We start from the raw sequence: 19,631 nt of genomic DNA, 5'->3' as shown, positions 1-19,631 counted from the left end.
TTCTTCTCGTTTCATTAATGTTAAGTGTCGTTTGTGTATTAACTGTAGTATGTGAATTATATTTAAATTGTACTCATGAAATTATATTAATTAATGTATACATGCCCATGTATATTCTTATATTGAGCTAACAAAACGTCATTGTTAACCGAACACAGACTATGGTCGACATGGCCTTTCGTTGTCCGGGCAAGTTTCACCCGCGCTTGGTAGTGTATACGTAAAAGAGGCCCGAATTTTATGAAGGGCAGTTGGTGTTTAGACACGATACGATAAAATACAGACATTTTACCCGCAAAGGTCTTATTTATTAAATTGGATTGACCGAAGTGTAATTAGATACGACCCGGTATCTGTTTTAAAGACACAGAACCGAACTAAAATATAACAGGGCCGTTGTCCAGACTACCTGATTATACTCAGTGGCCAACATAATCAATAGCAACAGGTAGTAACGAACCGGGTATAACTTTAACGGCAGTTGCCCGCAATCCATTACAATATATGGAGTTGTTGCTACCGCAAGAAGCCATGTTTTAACAACCGTGCGCAGGCGCTTTAGTTCTATTTCCTGTCTCGAGTTTGGCAATAGTTAAGTCGAGACGAGACCGATACGAGACGAGACAGGTCGATACTCGAAACGTCTCGTGTCTTGTTCCACCTCTACGTACTGCCACATACCGTATATTCTTTTCGTGATTGCACATGATAATTCTGCACATTTTATTGCTAGTTAATACAGTTCGCCTTCGAGTTACAATGTGTCTGTTATACAAGTTATTTGCCGGGAAAACTGAAGCTTAATGCTTTTTTCATCCTCGCTATATAAGAACATTGTTTTTTAAATTTTTTCTCACCACGCGATATCAACACAAAGATTATTTTAAAATTAAAATTAAGCTGTCGGTGTGCTGATTACGTGAAAATAATGAAAGAATTTCAGGAAGATCACAGCAAAAGCAAAAAGAAATTCAAATGAGACAATGTTTTGGCTGCCGTAAGCCCCTACTAACATTCTACATATACTATATATATAGTATAGCAAACATATTTAGATGTGTGAAAATTACTGTGAGGAGGGACACTAGGCTAAACTAACAGAAGAGTAAAAGTACTAAGGTAATACCAAGGTCAATTGAGTCAATTGAGTCAAAGCACCACTTTACCTTAATATACTAGTTGAGGCAACTGAGGGAACAAGTTCAATGTATCAGTATGAGCAGTCAGGCAGCTATTCATAACAGAAGAGTGAAAGTACTAAAATCAATTGAGTCGATGTTAGCTGTACGAGGTAGAATAGAATCATGAAGTAGACATGTCATCACTAAGAAAACATTTCAATAATATATAAGCAACAAAGCCCCACTTTACCTTAATATACTGGTTGAGGCAAGTGAGGGAACAAGTTCAATGTATCAGTATGAGCAGTCAGGCAGCTATTCATAACAGAAGAGTGAAAGTACTAACATCAATTGAGTCGATGTTAGCTGTACGAGGTAGAATAGAATCATGAATTAGACATGTCATCACTAAGAAAACATTTCAATAATATATAAGCAACAAAGCCCCACTTTACCTTAATATACTGGTGGAGGCAAGTGAGGGAACAAGTTCGATGTATCAGTATGAGTAGTCAGGCAGCAAATACGATGCATTGTGAAAAGAAATATAAACCTTAGGTCAATGCTAGTTGACCAGTGGAAGATTTCAGACAAATGATTTATTTACAGCTTGTTTTTTGACAGTTGCGCAAAAATCAACAATGCAATCAGCTGTAAGTCGTTGTGAGCTTTACTAGTTGAATCACATACTAGCTAAATAAGTTGTGAGACGCTGAGCAAGGAAATAATTTGTTAATTGCCAAAATGTTATTTAGTGAGGCAAAGTGTTGTGACATTAGTACTCAGTGTTGAGCAGTGTTACAAATGTGATACAACAGGGCTACTTAGGGTTACAACTTTGATAAAGCATCGTGACGGATCATGACAGAGCATTTTACAATGTTACAACAGTGCTAGTCGGTATTTTGCAGTGTTGCAACAGTAGTACAACAATGTTTCACAGTGTTACAAAATACTATACAGTGTCGGGCCCTTTTATAACTGGAATGTTACAATGCTAATCAGTGCTAAACAGCGGTAAATGAAAGCATCATTTCCCTACTCAAGATACATGGAAATCTTCATCATATACCATGTTTTCTAAAATACCATCCTATATAAAGTGATACAGGGCTCTTTTAAGTGACTCAAACAAATGTTTGTAGTAAAAGAGAGGCAAGCTTGCAACTTGAAATGAGACAGACCAGCAGCTGTAACATGCATTCTTTAAATGGAAACTTACTTGTGTAAAATATTCTCAAGGGCATTTCAAAAGTGTTTTTGTCCATGGCATCTTGAAAGTGGATAAAATATTTAGTTAAATAGAAATTTAAATGCCATTTTGCCTGTAGAAAGTAACGAAAATTTTATGCTATTCACCTTTGAAGATGTAGCGCCTGGCAACTTTTGACTGTAAAATCTAAACTAAAGACTAATTTTGGTTGATTAATTTTGAGTATTACATGACTGACATTATTCATCAAATTCAGCTAATCAATAGATTGCATTCAATATTTCAACTACTAAATAAATAAAAGAGTCAGCATCTATATGAATAAGTACAAAAATACAAAAAATAGTCTTATGATGGTTGAATACATGTGTCTTTGAAACATATGTCTTTATTTATAACAAGCCACGCTAAGGGCTGGTTCACACTACATCGCTGTATCTCAGCATTGATTCCACAATACCTTGGTGATCGTCAATGATATCGATGTTTAAACAATCAGTGAAACTAAATAGAAATCAAGTGTTTTAATTAAAGTTATAGTCTGTTTTATTGATTATATATATATATTTATATATATATATATAAAAATAAATATATATTTATATATATATAAATATATATATTATGTTATATTATATTATGTATGATTTTCAGTACAACCACGTCGGGTGAGTGCATTTGTACGAAACAAATTGTAGTTTAAGTTTACTTTCTTCTTAAAGTTTTTTTCAAATATTTTCAAATCAAATATAGAAATTGAAAAGTTAAATAATAAAATGATTTAGTTAATCTAGGAATATACTTCATAATATTAATTTTCTTTAATCATATTAATAATGCTTTGTATTCATGTGTGCAAATAAATTTTTATGTTATCACCCATTTCTTTTATCATCATTCTTTCTTTCATATGCTTTCAGGATACGAGTTGATCTATTCCAGTGTTTGACACTGTATGGTGATGAAATTGTATGGAGTATAGAAACCATAGTAATTATATAATGCAAACATTTCCTGGTAAAAATCATCAAAATTTTATATAAATGCATATTAAAAAATAGTCGCAAGATAGTATGTTGATATTTTTAACTATAGTTACCTACAGTAATATGGTGTATTTAGTTATTATGATCTGCAATAAAATGTAACATTATAATATACCATGTGGAATACGTACTGCAATGAGTTCTTACTTGTAAGACAGACGTACATATAATATAAAGTAACAATATAATATAATATAAATATATTATAAAGTTTGAACTCACCTCATATAAGTTAAGCTTACTAAACGCACACACTTGAAACTAAGTTTTAGTACACGCTTTTGACTATATATTTTACTGAATTTTAACTTTTTATCACTAAAATATTATCACATCTGTTTTGGCCTTACTTTCAATATTACTTTTAGCTGACCTGTTTAATTCCTTTTTAACCTAATTTTGCAAAAAAAAACTGAGCATTGTTGTTTTAAAAAAGAAATTTCACGGCAGGTTACGGGAAGTTGTCTCACCTTCTGTTTAAAGAGGTTGCAACTCTAACTTCGCTATTGGTTTGGAAAATATTACCATTTTACATACGAAAATTGCTGTACTGAAAGAAATCAGTCATTGTGTGTCTTTCAGGTGTTATGAAAATATTTTCTTTTATTTGTTGTATGTTTGTCCTTTTGATGTACGTAATAAGCACACCGACTGTCAACTTTGAACTCAGGCGAAAATTTTGTTGAACTTGTATGGTGAAGTAAAATTTGGATGGTGAGGTGAAAATACCATTATGTTCCATTTTTTGAGGTGAAAAAATTGTATATCAGAGTAATCATATCCATAGGATGTACTGTACGTCACTATTAGGTGTGATCACTTGAGTAGCAGAACTTTTAACAATTTCATTCATGTGTTAACCTTGAGCATTGTTTAGTTTCATTATTGCTCACTAGTACGCTCTGCAGTTCCATGAGAGACTGTCATGAGCAATAAGTATGTTCATAATCGTTTATTTTGCTACAAAATTTATTTCTCTACTGAGACATAACTACCTAATCGATACAACCTAATGTTTGTCAGAGTTGTATACAAATTGTCATAACTTTTTAAATTTGTTCCCAAATTAATCCTTATAAAATTTACAGCAGGTGATGCCATGACAAATACCACAAGTGCCTTGCAGAATGAAAATGAAATCTTGTTCAGTCTTTTTCGAATAGACAGTGAGCACATCCGAGTCGAGCGATTCACCAATATTATTACTGTTTTGCATGGCAATATTATTACTCACAAAATATGAATAAAAACTTTTATTAGTATTATTGTTCAAGAAACATCACCAAAAGTCTATAGATCTAAAATGGATAAAAATTCGTAGCTGTTATGCGTTTAGCATGGCAATGACTGGTCATTGCCAACAATAAATTTTGATACAAAATAAAAGATTTCGCAGAGCTAAACTACCCTCAAAATGGGTTGTTAGCAGTTTTTTGTTAACTCACCACACACAGATGTTGTAAAATCTCTATTATATGCCACGGTGATCTATTTTTCAACCCTTCCTCTCTAGAGGCGGTCAATTAGAAGCGGCGTTCAAATAAAGGCTGGTAGTGTGTTTCTCGAATGGTTCTTTAGAATTTTGAAAAGATAAATTAAGCCTTTTTTTAGGTGAAGCAAATGTTGCCTATATTCCACTCTCTTTTTTCTGGTGGATCGATGTTAAAGTTTTTGGATGCAACAAATCTGCTAAGTTTACCTCTAACTTCAAAGTACTCTACATGAAAAAAAATATATATATATATATACATACATAAATATATATACATCCATAAATATATATATATATATATATATATATATATATATATATATATATATATATATATATATATATAGTTATATGTACATACATACATATCTACACATATGTATATTATCACACATAAACATTATATAGAAGCTCTAATATTATATATATGCTTCTAAAGCATTTGCATGAACTGGCTAGTTTCTCCACTCCACTGCTGCTGCTTTGCTGTTGGTACGTAGGCTCCGACCACTCAGCATCATCCAAAATTCTCAGGATGTCGAGTTGGGCTCGGCTTTTCACTCGTCCTTTGAGACGTCGAAGCTTTGGCACAATGCTCATAGCAAACAATTTATCCTCATCTTCCTCTTCTGGTTTTTCAAGAGCCTTCAGGATTTGTTTATCAATCTACAACAATGAACCTCAAATAATACATAAGAAACATAAATAGATAATAAACATATAAAATAAATAAGAAACATAAATGAATGAGTACAATTTGGCAGTAACAGATATTTCAATATGGACTACATCATCTGCCTCACTCTCCAACTTGTTAGCCTTCGACCATGGTCGTTTTCTAGAAGAGGTATATTTAGGTTTAGCAACTGAACCAGATGACGGAACAGGTGATGGAGCTGATGACGGAACAGGTGATGGAGCTGGAGATGGAGCAGATGATGGACCGAGTGATGGAGCAGATGATGGAACGGGTGATGAAGCAGAGGATGGGTCAGGGGATAGAATAGGTGATGGAGCAGATGACTCAGATTGTGCTGATGTCACAACTCCTCTTTGTTTGATGTGCGTGAAGAGCCATCGATATTGCTCATACTTGGAGTCTTCACATATAATATCTTTTAGTCCAGACCCAGAAGGCCCTGCTTTTGCTCTGACATATCTATGGAAAAGAAAATAGTAACACGTTACCACAACCATTCTTCAAATATATATACTTTTATTTTACTACATCACTAACTCACTTAGCTGATACACTTCCTTACCGTACGTGAACGCCTTATTTATTATTAGTATTACCAAATAATAATACATATACACAAGTGAAAATGAAACTAATTATTTTGAATCATTATCACGCTTTTTTCGCACCGATTTTGTTGTCAACAATTCCTAGTAATCACCCAGCATGCCCTGTGCTAGTGTAAAGATATTAGAGTTCATGTCATCATCTTTCACTACGAAATGTTATTAATTTTGTAGGTCTCACCTTCCAATCCTCGTTCGGAACGAACGATAGCATTTCTGGCACATTGTCACCGATGATTCCATTCTCTCTGCCACTCGATTCCACGCATTTAATTTTAGTCTCTGGTTTTGAAAGTACTGGCTAGATTCTTTATATATAGCCGGATATTCTTGAATTATTGAGAGCAGTTCAGATGTATTTATTACTGCCCCGCTTTCCTCTCCAATGTTTACGCTTTCCTTCTCTATTTTTACTGCTGCGTATTCCATCACGCTGATTTCTCGTAACCGATAACACTCGACCGTTTGCATTATGGGATAGGTTGAAAAGGTCCCGTGGTGTATTGTGGGATATCTCATCGCACGCACCCATCGCAAGGATCCATTCTGTTGGATCCTTGCGATCAGCGTACGCACGTAGCGCGACCGTCGTGCGTTGGCGTTTTCATATCACAACTGGCCTACGCACGACGTCGTGCGCCTTGTTGCGAGCCTTGCGATGGCATATGCAAACCAGGCTTTAGACAACCCTGATCTCTAGTATCAGTCACTAGAATGTAATTGATGAAAGTATTGTCACCCTTATGCTCCAGTCTGTGAAGCATGGAGAAGATGTGAAGCAAGATATTGTCAAATTACTGGTATTGCTGGAGTCTCTGAAGCATGGAGTTTACCATTATCAATCAGTCAGTTTTTACACAAATTGCAATGTGGTGATCACAACTTAACAAAATAGTTCCATAGCAGTGGGTGGTCTAGAGTTTATTGCTATATGGAACACCCTGCTTGTAGCCCTTCAACTATAGCTTTGTTCCTTTCAAATTAGCATTAGTCCTAGCATCAAGTAGTGAAAACTGCGTAGCAATTTGTGTTATAATCTATTTGTGTACTTCAGACTATCACATTGAAAATAAACAAAGTCTTGGCATACAACTGAATAACATTTTCATTTTTACTCTTACCTATTTAACACTAAGACAGGACAGGAGACAAGACAGACAGAAGCTGTAGAAAATAGCGTAACCCTTACTGTCATACTACCTTGAAATAAATAAAAAATATAGAATAATTTGCTGAAGCTAAAGATATACTCTAAAATATTAACTGCCTTTTGTGTTAAAGCAAAGAAATCTAGTTTTTAATGTCTGCTATTCATGAGTGTAAACAAGTTTCATGTCATCTGCCCCTTTTTTCTCTCACTACACTCATGTAGTCTATCTGCTACTGCCTGTTTCTTTAACATGGCACCTTATTATCTTCACAAGTGCATCACTATTAGGTGTGATATCCTGAGTGGCAGCACATTTAACAATTTCATTCATGTGTTAATTTGTTAATGTTGATCACTACTTAGTTTCATTATTGTTGGATATGGAGGCCACCTGTTGAGAAATATCAGTAGGCTTCAGTGAGATCAGCAGACCGGTTCAAACAGGTTTGAACTGACTCAGCGAGTCATTAGAAATGAAGATTTTTGCACATCTTCTCTGAGCTGCTAGAAACAATGCATGCATTTATTTGTCTCCCACATAGAGAATGCATCTAAGGAAGGTGACGCGTGATTATGAAGCTAGTACTATGATTACTGGTGGTAGTGTAAAATGAACACCTAAATCTCTTACACAAATTCTAAAAATGTATGATATATTTTTCTTCTGACTGAATGGTATAACAAGAGTCCAAAAATAATGCATTGTCTTGTGTCCGTATGCGACTTTTATAGCGGATCAGAATATCTGAAGTGTTATAGTTTGCAAATATAAAATTATATAGATGCATACTATAAAACTATAGTTGTATCTCTAGTTTTATATGCACTTTTGATATAGTGGGTAACGTTTTTATAGTGGGTAACTCGTGTCAGTGCATCAGACTGGGCATGAATGCTGGACAAGAGAGTTTTTACAGATTCAATGTTCTCAAGCAGATGCAGGAAGCATTTGGATTGTATTTATCTTCAAAAGTCACAAATTTTGATGGAAATACCTGGAGACTAGCTTCCTTCTATACATCCTCAGAGTCCTGCCCTTGGACCATGTTTCACATGCCTGGTCTAGCATATGCTGAAACTGAAAGAGAAACTGCTATCCATTCAGTTACTCAACTTTGTCCTACAAACAGTAAAACCATTCTGTATTTGTAGATAAGTGAGCTGGTCTGAGCAGATCACATCGTAGTTGTGCTTTCATTGGTACCGCATAATGCCTTCAAATAAAGCAGCTTTTAACACTTGGGTGGTCCTTTTAGTGTGCTAATAGCTTTATAGCAATCAGTTTACACTCATCACCAGCGAATTAGGAGTGTAAATGACTTGAGTTGGACGGCCCTAAACCTTCACATTGAAGAAATAATACAGGTAGTACATCGAGTATTTTTTTCCTTTGCCATATATTTTGTACACTATGTAACCGTAAAAACGATGATTCGCAGTTGTCCTTGACTTTTGCTACTGCTCAAAAACTATGCTAAATGACCTTCAATCATGATCTGAAAATCTTCTTCTTGCTTAAATAAAATTTGTCAGCTTGAAACCATTAGATGAATTTATAAGGCTTGTGTAATGTACAGTTGTTAAACCTCTTATTAAAAGAGACACAACATTTTTCAAGATTTCGTAACTTCTCTATATTTAGACTTGTACACAAGATTTAATATAGTTTTTCCATGTTTAGATTTTTGTTAACTTGTCTTAACAACAGGCTTGTGTCCATTATAAAAATTGCGCTGCACATTGATAAGTACTGTACTTGCTGATGTTTATATGTGAAATGCATTACAGTTGGAGTAAATTGTTGCTTGGCTATCTATATACGTAGTTGCGTTAGCAGTGCAGAGCAGTGGTAAGTGACTCACTTCTTTTTTGACATGCTCAGAAATTGATGCCAGGCCATATTGAATCGTCCAACAGGGCACGTCCTGCTCACAGGCCATAATTCACAAGTCTGGTCTAGCATATGCCGAAATTGAAAGATGAATTTTTATCCATTAAGTGATTTATCTTTATCCTAAAAGCAGTGCAACCATTCAATACTTGTAGATAAATGAGCTACTCCCAGTAGATCACATTGGAGTTGTTTACTCATTGTTACTTCCTGTAGCCTTCAAGTACAGTGGCTTGTTACAGTTGGGTGGCCTTTTTGTCTGGTATTTGTCTGGTACCCCAGAGGGGTCTGGGCTTTTTGTGTGGCAATAGCTTTATAACTGTCAGTTAACATTCATCACTAGATAGGAGCGGAGACAGCTTGAGTTGGATGCAGAGAGCTGGAGATCTACTTTTGTTATGGCGAGTATCTATGTACAACCTTTCATATGAACAATTTATAAATCCTGATGTATTTGCTTCATTTTTTCACTGACATCTGTGCAAGGCTCAGCATAGTAGTTTTTGCTCTGAACACCTTTGTACTCTATCATATTCTTTTTAAACTCGTTGAACACTCTATGATTTTTAAAATATGGCAGGAAGCTATATGACCGCAATAACTTCAAAGTTATTGTTCAAAAATTATATTTAACAAGAACGATATTAATATAAAAACTTTTTTGAGCTCATGATAAAGATGGAAGACAGTTCAAAACTTCCTAGTACAGGACTTTGCTAGTGCGGTTAGAATGAAAAATAGAGATCGCATGTAAAACATTTACTTGTAGCTTAGGCATATTCAAACTTCTGGAATGTTGGAAAATGGAGAATATTATGTTGTTTTATGAGTTGTGAAGGTACTATAATACATTTGATAGTAATATAAACAGTTCAATTAGTCAATAGTTCAAACTATATTGAACATTGTGGATGTTTGAACTACTGAAGTAGGGATATAATATTACTGTGTTCTTAGACACCAGCATGTAAATCTTAGTTCCCATATTGGCAGTGAGACCCGGCAGTAATCTAATGCAGCAAAACACTAGTGACGCTAGGCTCACGCATATAACTAGCATTAGTCCTGGATTTACTATAAAGGTTGACTTGCAACAAAATTCACATTACAGTTATTTGATACCGAAATATTCACCATGTCTTACTCTGTTGTGTTGTAGGTACCAAATATGTGGGAATGTGATTACAAGCTTTTAAAAGCTAAACAACGAACAGTTAATCGCAGCCACACGAGACCGCCATAGTTTGGATTCCCTTTCCAAAACGGCTCAAATGTGACTTAGTTGCTACAGGATGGTTTCTGTTTACACTTTTATGCAACCTTATTCGTTGAATATTTTCACAAATACACTTCACGCATTCAATAAAACCATGTTTATTGTTCTTACGCGTCTGTTTTATCGTCATCGTAATGCTGTCCCTTTTAGCAGTGATATCTTATAACTTACCGTAAAAAATCATTAAACTTTTAACCTTACCTCGAAGGACTACATATCATTGTCTAATAATCATGATGAGCCTGTTGGTTACCTGTGATAATCGAAAAGTGCTGCAAAAATTATTTGCGAAGTATTGTGTCACGTGATCAGATAACGACTTGACGATTGAATAATGCCGAAACTAAACTGTAAAGTAACGAGTATCTATATTTGATACGGGGTCTTTGGTAAAACACGTAGTGTTTGTCATAAACTAGTGCTACGATAGGTTTTACATTGAGCTTTGTATTGACCTTTCAATTCACGTGAGAACATACATGACAAGACGATAAACAAATTACGTGGTTACATCAGAGAAATAAATAGATTCCAATCTATGACGGCTTTTCGTTTTTGAGCTTTTAAGAGCTTGTAATCATTTTTCCACGTATTTGGCACCGACAACACAACAGAGTAAGACATGGTGAATATTTTGATACCAAATAACTGTAATTTGAATTTTGTTGCAAGTCAACCTTTAAACATTCATCAAATGTCTTTTCATATAATAGACTCACATGATGAATTATTTAAATATTGTTTCCTGTGTACATTGTTCAATATTATTACAATGTTAACTGTTCATTGTCATTACTGGCCTGCGAACTATTCTGTAATTGGACAAGTTGTATTTGCTTTAGCCAATCAAGAGGCAGATTGTTGAATAAGGGGCAGAGATATTTTCAAGCTATAAAACACATGGAGCAGCCAGCAAGCATTTCACCTACAGAGCACCTACAGGTAAGTATAACTTTTCTGTTATATTAGCATCTGTTGATATTATACTTACTGGGAATAATAGAGTAGATGAGGAGATACACTGAGTCAGTGTGATTATAATATAACTCTGACCTGAGACTATCACTCTCTACCCTGAGGAAACTCATATAGTCTATCCTCTAGTAAGGTTAAGTTAAGGTCAGGAGGCTCTGGTTTCATTCCTCCGTCATTTTTGTACCTGCAAACATTTCCCACTGTAAAAATGTCATATGCCTCTTATGAATAGAATGAGGAGCTCTGAAACTGGAGTTTTTAACTGCTTCTCTTGTCTTAATTCTGGTCAGAATCAGCTGCAGGCCACTGATTGTATTTAGTCACCAGTTTTATAGGAAATTAGTGTTTAAAGTAGTAGACTGTATGAATCTTATTGCTGTCTCCTGATTTGTCTTTGTTAAAATTTTACTGAGTTTATTTCCATTACATTAACACATGAGAGAGTAAATAGCAGGAGTGTTTATCCTTGAGTTCCCATCTCTGAGTATCACATTCCTAGTCTCCTTTTTATACTCTGTGAATATCCAGGGTTCACCTGCAGTAACTCTGTTATGGTTGGCAGCTTTATAAGTCATCAGCTCACCCAGAGTCAGCAGTTTAGTCACAATTTGTCTTTATTTCTCTATCATATTTTACTGTGTGGAGTATTTTACAGGATACAATGGAGCAATGGATTAGGGAATATATTAGCGCTAGCAGAGCTCCTGACATTACCTCTCTTAGGGCTGCTCTAACAACCACCCCTCCTGATCAGCTACTTCAGCTTATAACAACTATCAGAGGCAGTAAGTCGTATACAGCTCTACTATTGGCTATCTCCCGTGGCCACTTTGTAGTAGCTCATCTGTTACTCACTCCATTGAGAGGAATAGCAGATGAGTTGCTGTTTGAGAAGGTTGGGTGTGGATATACAGCTCTGTACAGTGCTGTAGAGAAGGGAGATAGAGAGTTAGTAGAGCTCATACTTCATACTGCATCCCCGGTAAGAAGTATGAGCTGATAGCTGTGAAGGATGGAGAGGGTTGGACAGCTCTAACATTGGCTGCAGTGAGAGGTTACACAGAGATAGTAGAGTCTCTACTGATCAGCCTGTCAGTAGAGCAACGAGTCTCTCTGCTCAACATACAGACTAACCATAACCTAGACACAGCACTGCACTGGGCAGCCTACATGGGACACGCAGCAGCTCTACAGTCTATGCTGACCTCCATCCCTCCTGATAAAGTCTCTGCTCTCCTCAGTATAAAGAACAGAGACAGTAGAACTCTTCTGGAGGAGGCAGAGTCTGAGGGAAGGAAAGAGTCAGTAGAGCTGCTTAAAAACTGGAGGCAGCCAGTATTAGCAGGTATGATTATTATACAGTGTGATACCAGCTACTCACTTGTACTACTCTATTGCATAACTCTCTGCTTGTCCCCAGGGTATCTTTGTAAACATACCCTGGGGAATTCCATCTACATTTTCCTTGCATAGAGACTGCAGTGGGCTGTAGAAGTCGTTCAGCTCTGTCTCTGTATTAAATGCTGTCAGTTCAGCCTCTTCTCTTCAGCCAACACTCAGCCCTTTGCTAATCACTCATCACCTCTGCTCTCTCTTGGATAATTATAGTCTGAGTATTTTAATTCCTTATTCAAAACTGATAGGATTAAAGTGATGTTAGCAGCTCAACACCTTGTGGCAGCTATTAGTCAGCACTTAGCTGAACTCTCCTGATTCATGAATATTCTTTTTACTCACTACAGTTTTGAATAGAAACATGAGCTATTTACTAGAATTATAGTAGTAGTAATTCTGACAGACAGACACTGCTCTTATTATAGTTAAGATTTTTCCTATGGAGCAGCTCTTGCTAAATATAATCACAATGTTTGAGGAAGCATAAAATATGTTATATGTTTACTCAAATTTTTAATAATTTAAATGCAGGTTCTCAGTCTATTATTACTCACTGAGTCTGTACACCTGGTTGTAGCCTTGGAGAAGATAACTACAACATCCAGTAGGAACTTATTCAATATTTACTTCTAGTAGCAACACTAGTTGATTCTTATTTATTAGTAATTCTTACCATAAACTCTAAGCAATTAGTTCTAAGGCTATATTTTAACATTATTATCAATAGCTTTAATTAATTATTATTAATATAACTGCACAATCAGTATTACTTTTGTATTATTTTATCTTATCATTTTTGGTCTCGAATTGGTTCATAGCATGGTAAGAGTTCGAGATTAAATTTGTTTGTACATAATTCAGCCTGTTGTCATTGTAACACTAGCGTTATCTCTACATGTAGAAAAGGCTATACTGAGTCACGTAGAGGTATTCATATTTATAAGATGATCTGTCTGTTGTTTGGATTGAAGTATTATTTATTTTTACTTTATTGTAGCCCAAGCTGCTGCCACTTTCTGGAGGTTTGCTGCCCTTCATGAAGCTGACAGACACAAAACAAAAAGTAAACATAGGATAAGATTACTTTGAAGACTAAAGTCTGCAGATCTTGAAATGTAAACTTTTTCCCAGAAATTGGATTAAATCAAAGTAATTTTTAATTTTTGTTTCTTAGCATTTACCGAAGCTTCACTTTTCTTCTTTGTAGCACATGCCGCTGCCACTGATGAGAAAATTGCTTCCCTTCAGCAATCTGACAGACACGAAACAAAAGGTGAGCGTAGAATAAGATTACTTTGAAAACGGAAACCAGCAGTATCAGAGGCTATACTGAGTGATGGGGAGGTCTTCCTATCTATAAGATGGTTTATTTGTTATTTATAACAAAATCTTATTCTTTATTTTGTTGTAGCCCTTGCTGCCGCTGACAAGAAAATTGCGGTTCTTCATGAAGCTAACAGACATAAAACAAAAGGTGAGCATAAAACAAGATTAGTTTTATTTTGTAGTTGATGCTGCTGATAAAACAATTCATCATCTTGTAATAGCAGAATATGAGCCCTGATTATATTATTGTTGTTTTAGAATTGATTAAACTAAAGGATGAGTTACTAGAGTCTCAGCGACAGATTATAGCTCTGAAAGAAGCAGATAATCGCAAGACGGCAGGTGAGTTTTTAACTTCAGTAGATCTGGATTTCCTTGTCATAAAATATGGATGACATCTTTACACCTCCTTTGTATGTAGTACCTGATATGTATGCACTATCACTAGAGTTCAGTTTAGTTCCTGCCCAGACATGTGCAGCTACTGCTCTATAAATAGCTTAGGATGAGTCATCCCTCTATCTTTTGTCTTACCTACCAGCTGGTCAGCTGACCTTGTTCAGTGTTTAGTTGGCTAGTGTTAACTTTGGTTCAGTTGCTAATAAAGCTGTATAATTGTAATGTTACATTTGCTTATTGCTTCTTACTGTAAGATGTAACAGTACCAGCACATGAGCCTTGATTGTATTATTATTTTAGAATTGACCAATCAAAAGGAAAAGTTAGTAGCACTAAAGGAAGCAGAGAGTCAAAAGGTGGAAGGTGAGTGTCTCACTTTCAGTAGAACTAGACTCTCCCCTTGTGATTAAATACTGATGTATCTGATTACTACACCTCATAACAGGGCAACAGTATATAAGCCATGATCCTATTGTTTTAGAGTTGGCCAATCAGAGGGAGGAGTTAGTAGAGTCTCAGCAGCAGATTGTAGCCCTTCAAGCAGCAAACAATCAGTTGACGGCAGGTAAAGCTTTAAAGGTCCGGCCACACGTAACGAATTATTCGTTCAATCTGACCGAATCCACGAATTTCACAGAATTCACAGATTTATTCTGCCGAATATCTTAGATTCGTCTGAGCTGTGCATGCACACCTAATTCGTTAACGAAACGCGTTTAATTGGCTAACCAATTGTTTTAGCGAGCACGATTCTAGTAGCTTTGAGAAGTGGTATAGTCCAAGACACGTACGACGACACACAATAAAAGTATCACCGCGATATGACTTGATATATACGATGCAACTGCCTATATGCGCTAGAGATAGCGACTGTTTTTGCGACGGAGCTTTTGTTGCATAAAAAGAAATTATTATTATTGAAAAAGAAATAATTCATAGCTTCTAAAACATCTAAAAGAAAATTCTGGATACACGATGAGAAGTTCCTGTCATGGTGAACCAACGAGAGAGAACCAACAATAGCGCATATAAGCCGTTGCATCGTATGTATCAAGTCATATCGCGGTCATACTTTTATTGTAGGTCGTCGTACGTGTCTTGGACTATACTACTTGTCAAAGCTACTAGAACCGTGCTCGCTAAAAACAATTGGTTAGCCAATTAAAAGCGTATCGTTGACGAATTCGGTGTGCATGCACAGCTCAGACGAATCTATGATATTCGGCAGAATAAATCTGTGAATTCTGTGAAATTCGTGGATTCGGTCAGATTGAACGAATAATTCGTTACGTGTGGCCGGACCTTTACTCACAGTTCAACTAGTGTTTGAGTTTTAATATTCACATATTTACTGTTCATCAGTAACAACATATAGATGTGTAGAAGTGATAGTTAACAGGAGGAACTATAACGTACAGTCGCAGGCTTTAACTGTAAGTGTCAGTTTTGTAACAGTAGGGTCCCAGGCTATAAATTTACTCCATATGTTGTAGCCTTGACTCAGGCTGAAAGGATAATTGGTCTTCTACAGGACGAATCTGAGCAACATGCAGCAGGTGAACACAAGCGTTTTAGTTTTCAATATTTGGTCAAAAGTTTAAACTAAAAGCCCCTTTTTCTGGTTTCAATTTTTATGAGCTGATAATCAAGTTGTGATTGAATGTAATTGTTCATATATTTACTGTTCATCAGTAACAACACGAATTCGTTTACCTCCATGTGTACTTTGTCTTGCTAGTTATTAACTTATAAGGAATGAATATGATGAGTTTTGTTTCATCACTGCTATTGGCTGGTCAGCAGTTAATTCTATTGATTAATGTTCAAAGGGAGCAAATCACTCAAAATTGGTAGCTATGAACAGGTGAATCACAAGCCAAATTTTATTGCCTGGCGCAGATTAGACTACAGTTTTGATATCTCCAAACCATCTTTTACAAACCTAGCCTTAGTTTGAAAGATGGTTTACACAAGGTGGTTGTGACATGGTACAAATATCATGGGTAGAGAAGAATTCTATTATAACTTCTAATAGACACTTATAAACGTTTGTTTCTTTAGATACGGCTGCCATCATAGAGAGACTTAACAGACTAGATATTTATCTGCGAGCTCCCACTAATACAGACGAGACAGGAGACCAGCTTCATGAGCCTCTGGGCTGATACCTTCCTCTCTGTTAAATGGAAATCATTTGTAGTTTTTGTTTAAGATTTATAATTAAATAAAATTTTATATTTGTTCCTAAAACATTTTCTCCTTTCTACTAAGTTAGTAGTGATTTTTATGAACACACATGTCCATCATTGAACTGCACTCACGCTATATAATGCCACCTGCATAGCTTGGCAAAATTCCAACTCAATTCCCTACTCAATGTAGACCCTTCAATGCTTTAGAGCTGGTCTCACTTCTGCAGCTGGCCACCTTTCTGATATTAAATATGAACAGTTCCTTAGCATTGATAAGAAAGTAGCTAACAGGAACAGCAATGATTATATAATGTTATAAGTTGCAGTAAAATCCATCTCCAAAGATAGTGGGAATTATTGAAGAAACAAGTTACACCAAATGATCTCTTGTCAAGCCACGTATTGGACTTTGATGTAAAAACTCAGTGCAAAAAGTGCCCTTTTAATACTAAGATAAATTGTCCAAAATACACCAACATATAGCACACTTTTCTGCTGCTGCCAGGAGATCTGCTATTGTTGGTCTGATAGTTGACTGATAACAGTAAACCTTAGTATTCATGTCTGATCTGTGACAGATAGCCTTGGTATTCATATCTAATCTAACAGATAACCTTAGAATTAACAAAAAGGTTCAACATAAACAGCAATGATTGACTAATATTAAAGTAAACTGGTTACAACTAGGTCAAACATCTTCCTCATAACCAGACACACTGGTAACCAGGTATTGCCTGGTTACAACAAAGGTAAGAACAAACATAATAGAACTGCGCATATTGTCCTTTCAGCTGTTGCACTCAAAACACCATACAAGGTATTATTATAATCTAGACAGCCCCATGCTATTTTAGTAGCAAACTATAGCAGGCTCAAAGTAAGCTATTCATAGGTCTGACTCTATCCATTATGTGAGAAGGACAAAGGAATGTGATTAACATCTCAGACCAATTTATAAAAATAATCCTGCTTTTGTGTAAACTCAGTCTAGAATAAACACTACTTTGTGTGAGGCGAGTAGCCATCTACTCAGTGCCTAGCAACCAACAAACAGACAAGCAAACATTGTTTATTCTCATCATGAAAGAAAGTTAAATCTTTGTAACATTACTAGTCCTTTCACACCCGAGAGCCAGTCATCGTATAGTAGAGTATGATAGTAGGTAGTCTTGAGAGGATGTAAAAACTTGTGTAGGCAGACATGACAGGATGTGATGCCATAAAGACTGTCATATTTAATAACAGCTATCAGATTTCACATTTTCTCAGTCTTTCTGTCATAAGCTACAATCGTGAGTAATAATTATGTTGATAGTACCACTGAAGGGTGCTATGACAGAAATGCTGCACCTTGATCACAATAGTTAATATTAAGAATGAGAAATTGACAAGCAGTCCCCGTAACTAGTGACATCGTTGCAGCGCGTTTTTTTAGTGTTTTAAACGTGATCAAGTTTGGTTGATTTTAGTCTTGACGCATTTTGACAGTTAATTCATCTCAAACATCAGAAACAATCGCAAATAGTATAAAAATACTTGTGTGATAAAACACTTGGGAAAGTTCATCTTCAACATATCATTAGATGGATTCACAATATATGATACAGCTGCAATACTGGCTAGCCTGGCAGTAAACTGGAAACTGGTTAACTACTACAAATCATGGAGTGTCCATCTACCAAGGGACATGTACAGAATTTGACTCTTGTAAAAATTGATCATTCATGAAACACACTAATTATTGTATATAATGTATTATTGTATATACACAACTTTAGTAATCTACTCTCTTTTGTCATTGCTTAGTAATATTTACATTAATAAGAACCGTGTTCAGCAAAAAAATCAAAAATTTCAAAGCTTTCTCATGGTAAAAGATTTAAAAGACCCTCAGAACTCACTGTGTTACCTATAGCTTATTTCTTGTAAAAAACAAACACACTCAAAGTCACACCGGGCTAAGTTGGCAATCTTAGTTATAGCCTTTGTTTTAATTGTGCACACTCCATGATCTACCACAATGGCAACTCATGAACGCACAGTAACATGCAAGAAGGACAACTCCCTTCAATGAAAACATTCATGCATTATTGCCATAAAAGTAGTGTAGAAATGTGGGATGAAAATATACCTGCGATCTGCCTGATTGAAATGTTGTTATTTATAAATAACATTGACTTGAAAGCACAAACCAAATGATCTAACATGAACAGCAATGATTGGCTAATACTGAAGTGAACTGGTTACAACTGAGTCACATATCTCCCTTCTGACCAGACATAGTGGAAATTAGATATTTTCCATCATAGCTAGGATACCTAATAACCTCGTGTCAAGACATGGAGGTGACTCAGGTGTAAACATGGAATATGTTAAAACATTGTTGTGACTAGGATGAGAAGACCACTACTGTAAGTAACTTAAATAATGTGCTTGTCAAACATATCAGATCACATGCTGTGGTGAAGTTACAAGCTTTTGTATAATTATGAGATAAATCTATGAGTTATCTCAGTTAAAGAGAGGACAATTAAGTCTTCTAAAATGAAATGTGTAGCATACTATTGCAAACACTAAAAGTACATATTTCACGGTTTCAAAAAGATGAACGTCTGTGAAAATTTCAACATTTTGACAGGCTATGTCAAAGGCTGCCACAAGCTTGCAGCGGCAAAGGCTGCCTCAATCATCTGACTGATAAGCTAAAATTCTTTGTTGTACCATAGCCTCAGAACTTATTTTTTAAATATGTGATTGTGTCAAATTTTTGTTGATTTCAATGGAAAGTATTGATTTTTTTCAACTGGTGAAATGTTGTTTGTTGTTTTAGGCGATCTCATTGTCAAGATA

General features: G+C 35.6%; 1 protein-coding gene and 1 long non-coding RNA gene across 2 annotated transcripts in view; one reads left to right on the top strand and one right to left on the bottom strand.

Moving 5' to 3' along the window:
- LOC137399008 (uncharacterized) overlaps positions 1-19,631 on the bottom strand; it is a 520,862-nt gene that overhangs the window by 302,148 nt on the left and 199,083 nt on the right. The gene's annotated exons all lie outside the window — the stretch shown is intronic.
- Positions 11,395-16,754, top strand: LOC137398799 (CARD- and ANK-domain containing inflammasome adapter protein-like). Its single transcript, XM_068084976.1, has 11 exons — positions 11,395-11,436; positions 12,125-12,364; positions 12,457-12,814; positions 13,862-13,927; positions 14,072-14,137; positions 14,276-14,338; positions 14,449-14,532; positions 14,890-14,952; positions 15,071-15,154; positions 16,083-16,145; positions 16,651-16,754. Exons 1-11 carry the CDS (start codon positions 11,395-11,397, stop codon positions 16,752-16,754), a joined length of 1,233 nt encoding a protein of 410 aa, XP_067941077.1.

The sequence above is a fragment of the Watersipora subatra genome, chromosome 6 (assembly GCF_963576615.1).
Source record: "Watersipora subatra chromosome 6, tzWatSuba1.1, whole genome shotgun sequence".
In the NCBI taxonomy this organism is placed as follows: domain Eukaryota; kingdom Metazoa; phylum Bryozoa; class Gymnolaemata; order Cheilostomatida; family Watersiporidae; genus Watersipora; species Watersipora subatra.
This window is presented reverse-complemented; position numbering and strand designations above follow the sequence as displayed.

What these genes read in the sequence shown, in the direction of transcription:
- LOC137398799 (XM_068084976.1), top strand. Translation starts at nt 11,395, where the DNA reads ATGGAGCAGCCAGCAAGCATTTCACCTACAGAGCACCTACAG. An exon ending in TGACAGACACAAAACAAAAA is followed by an intron (nt 13,928 to 14,071) that starts GTAAACATAGGA and finishes TCTTCTTTGTAG; the next exon opens with CACATGCCGCTGCCACTGAT. An exon ending in ATCTGAGCAACATGCAGCAG is followed by an intron (nt 16,146 to 16,650) that starts GTGAACACAAGC and finishes TTGTTTCTTTAG; the next exon opens with ATACGGCTGCCATCATAGAG.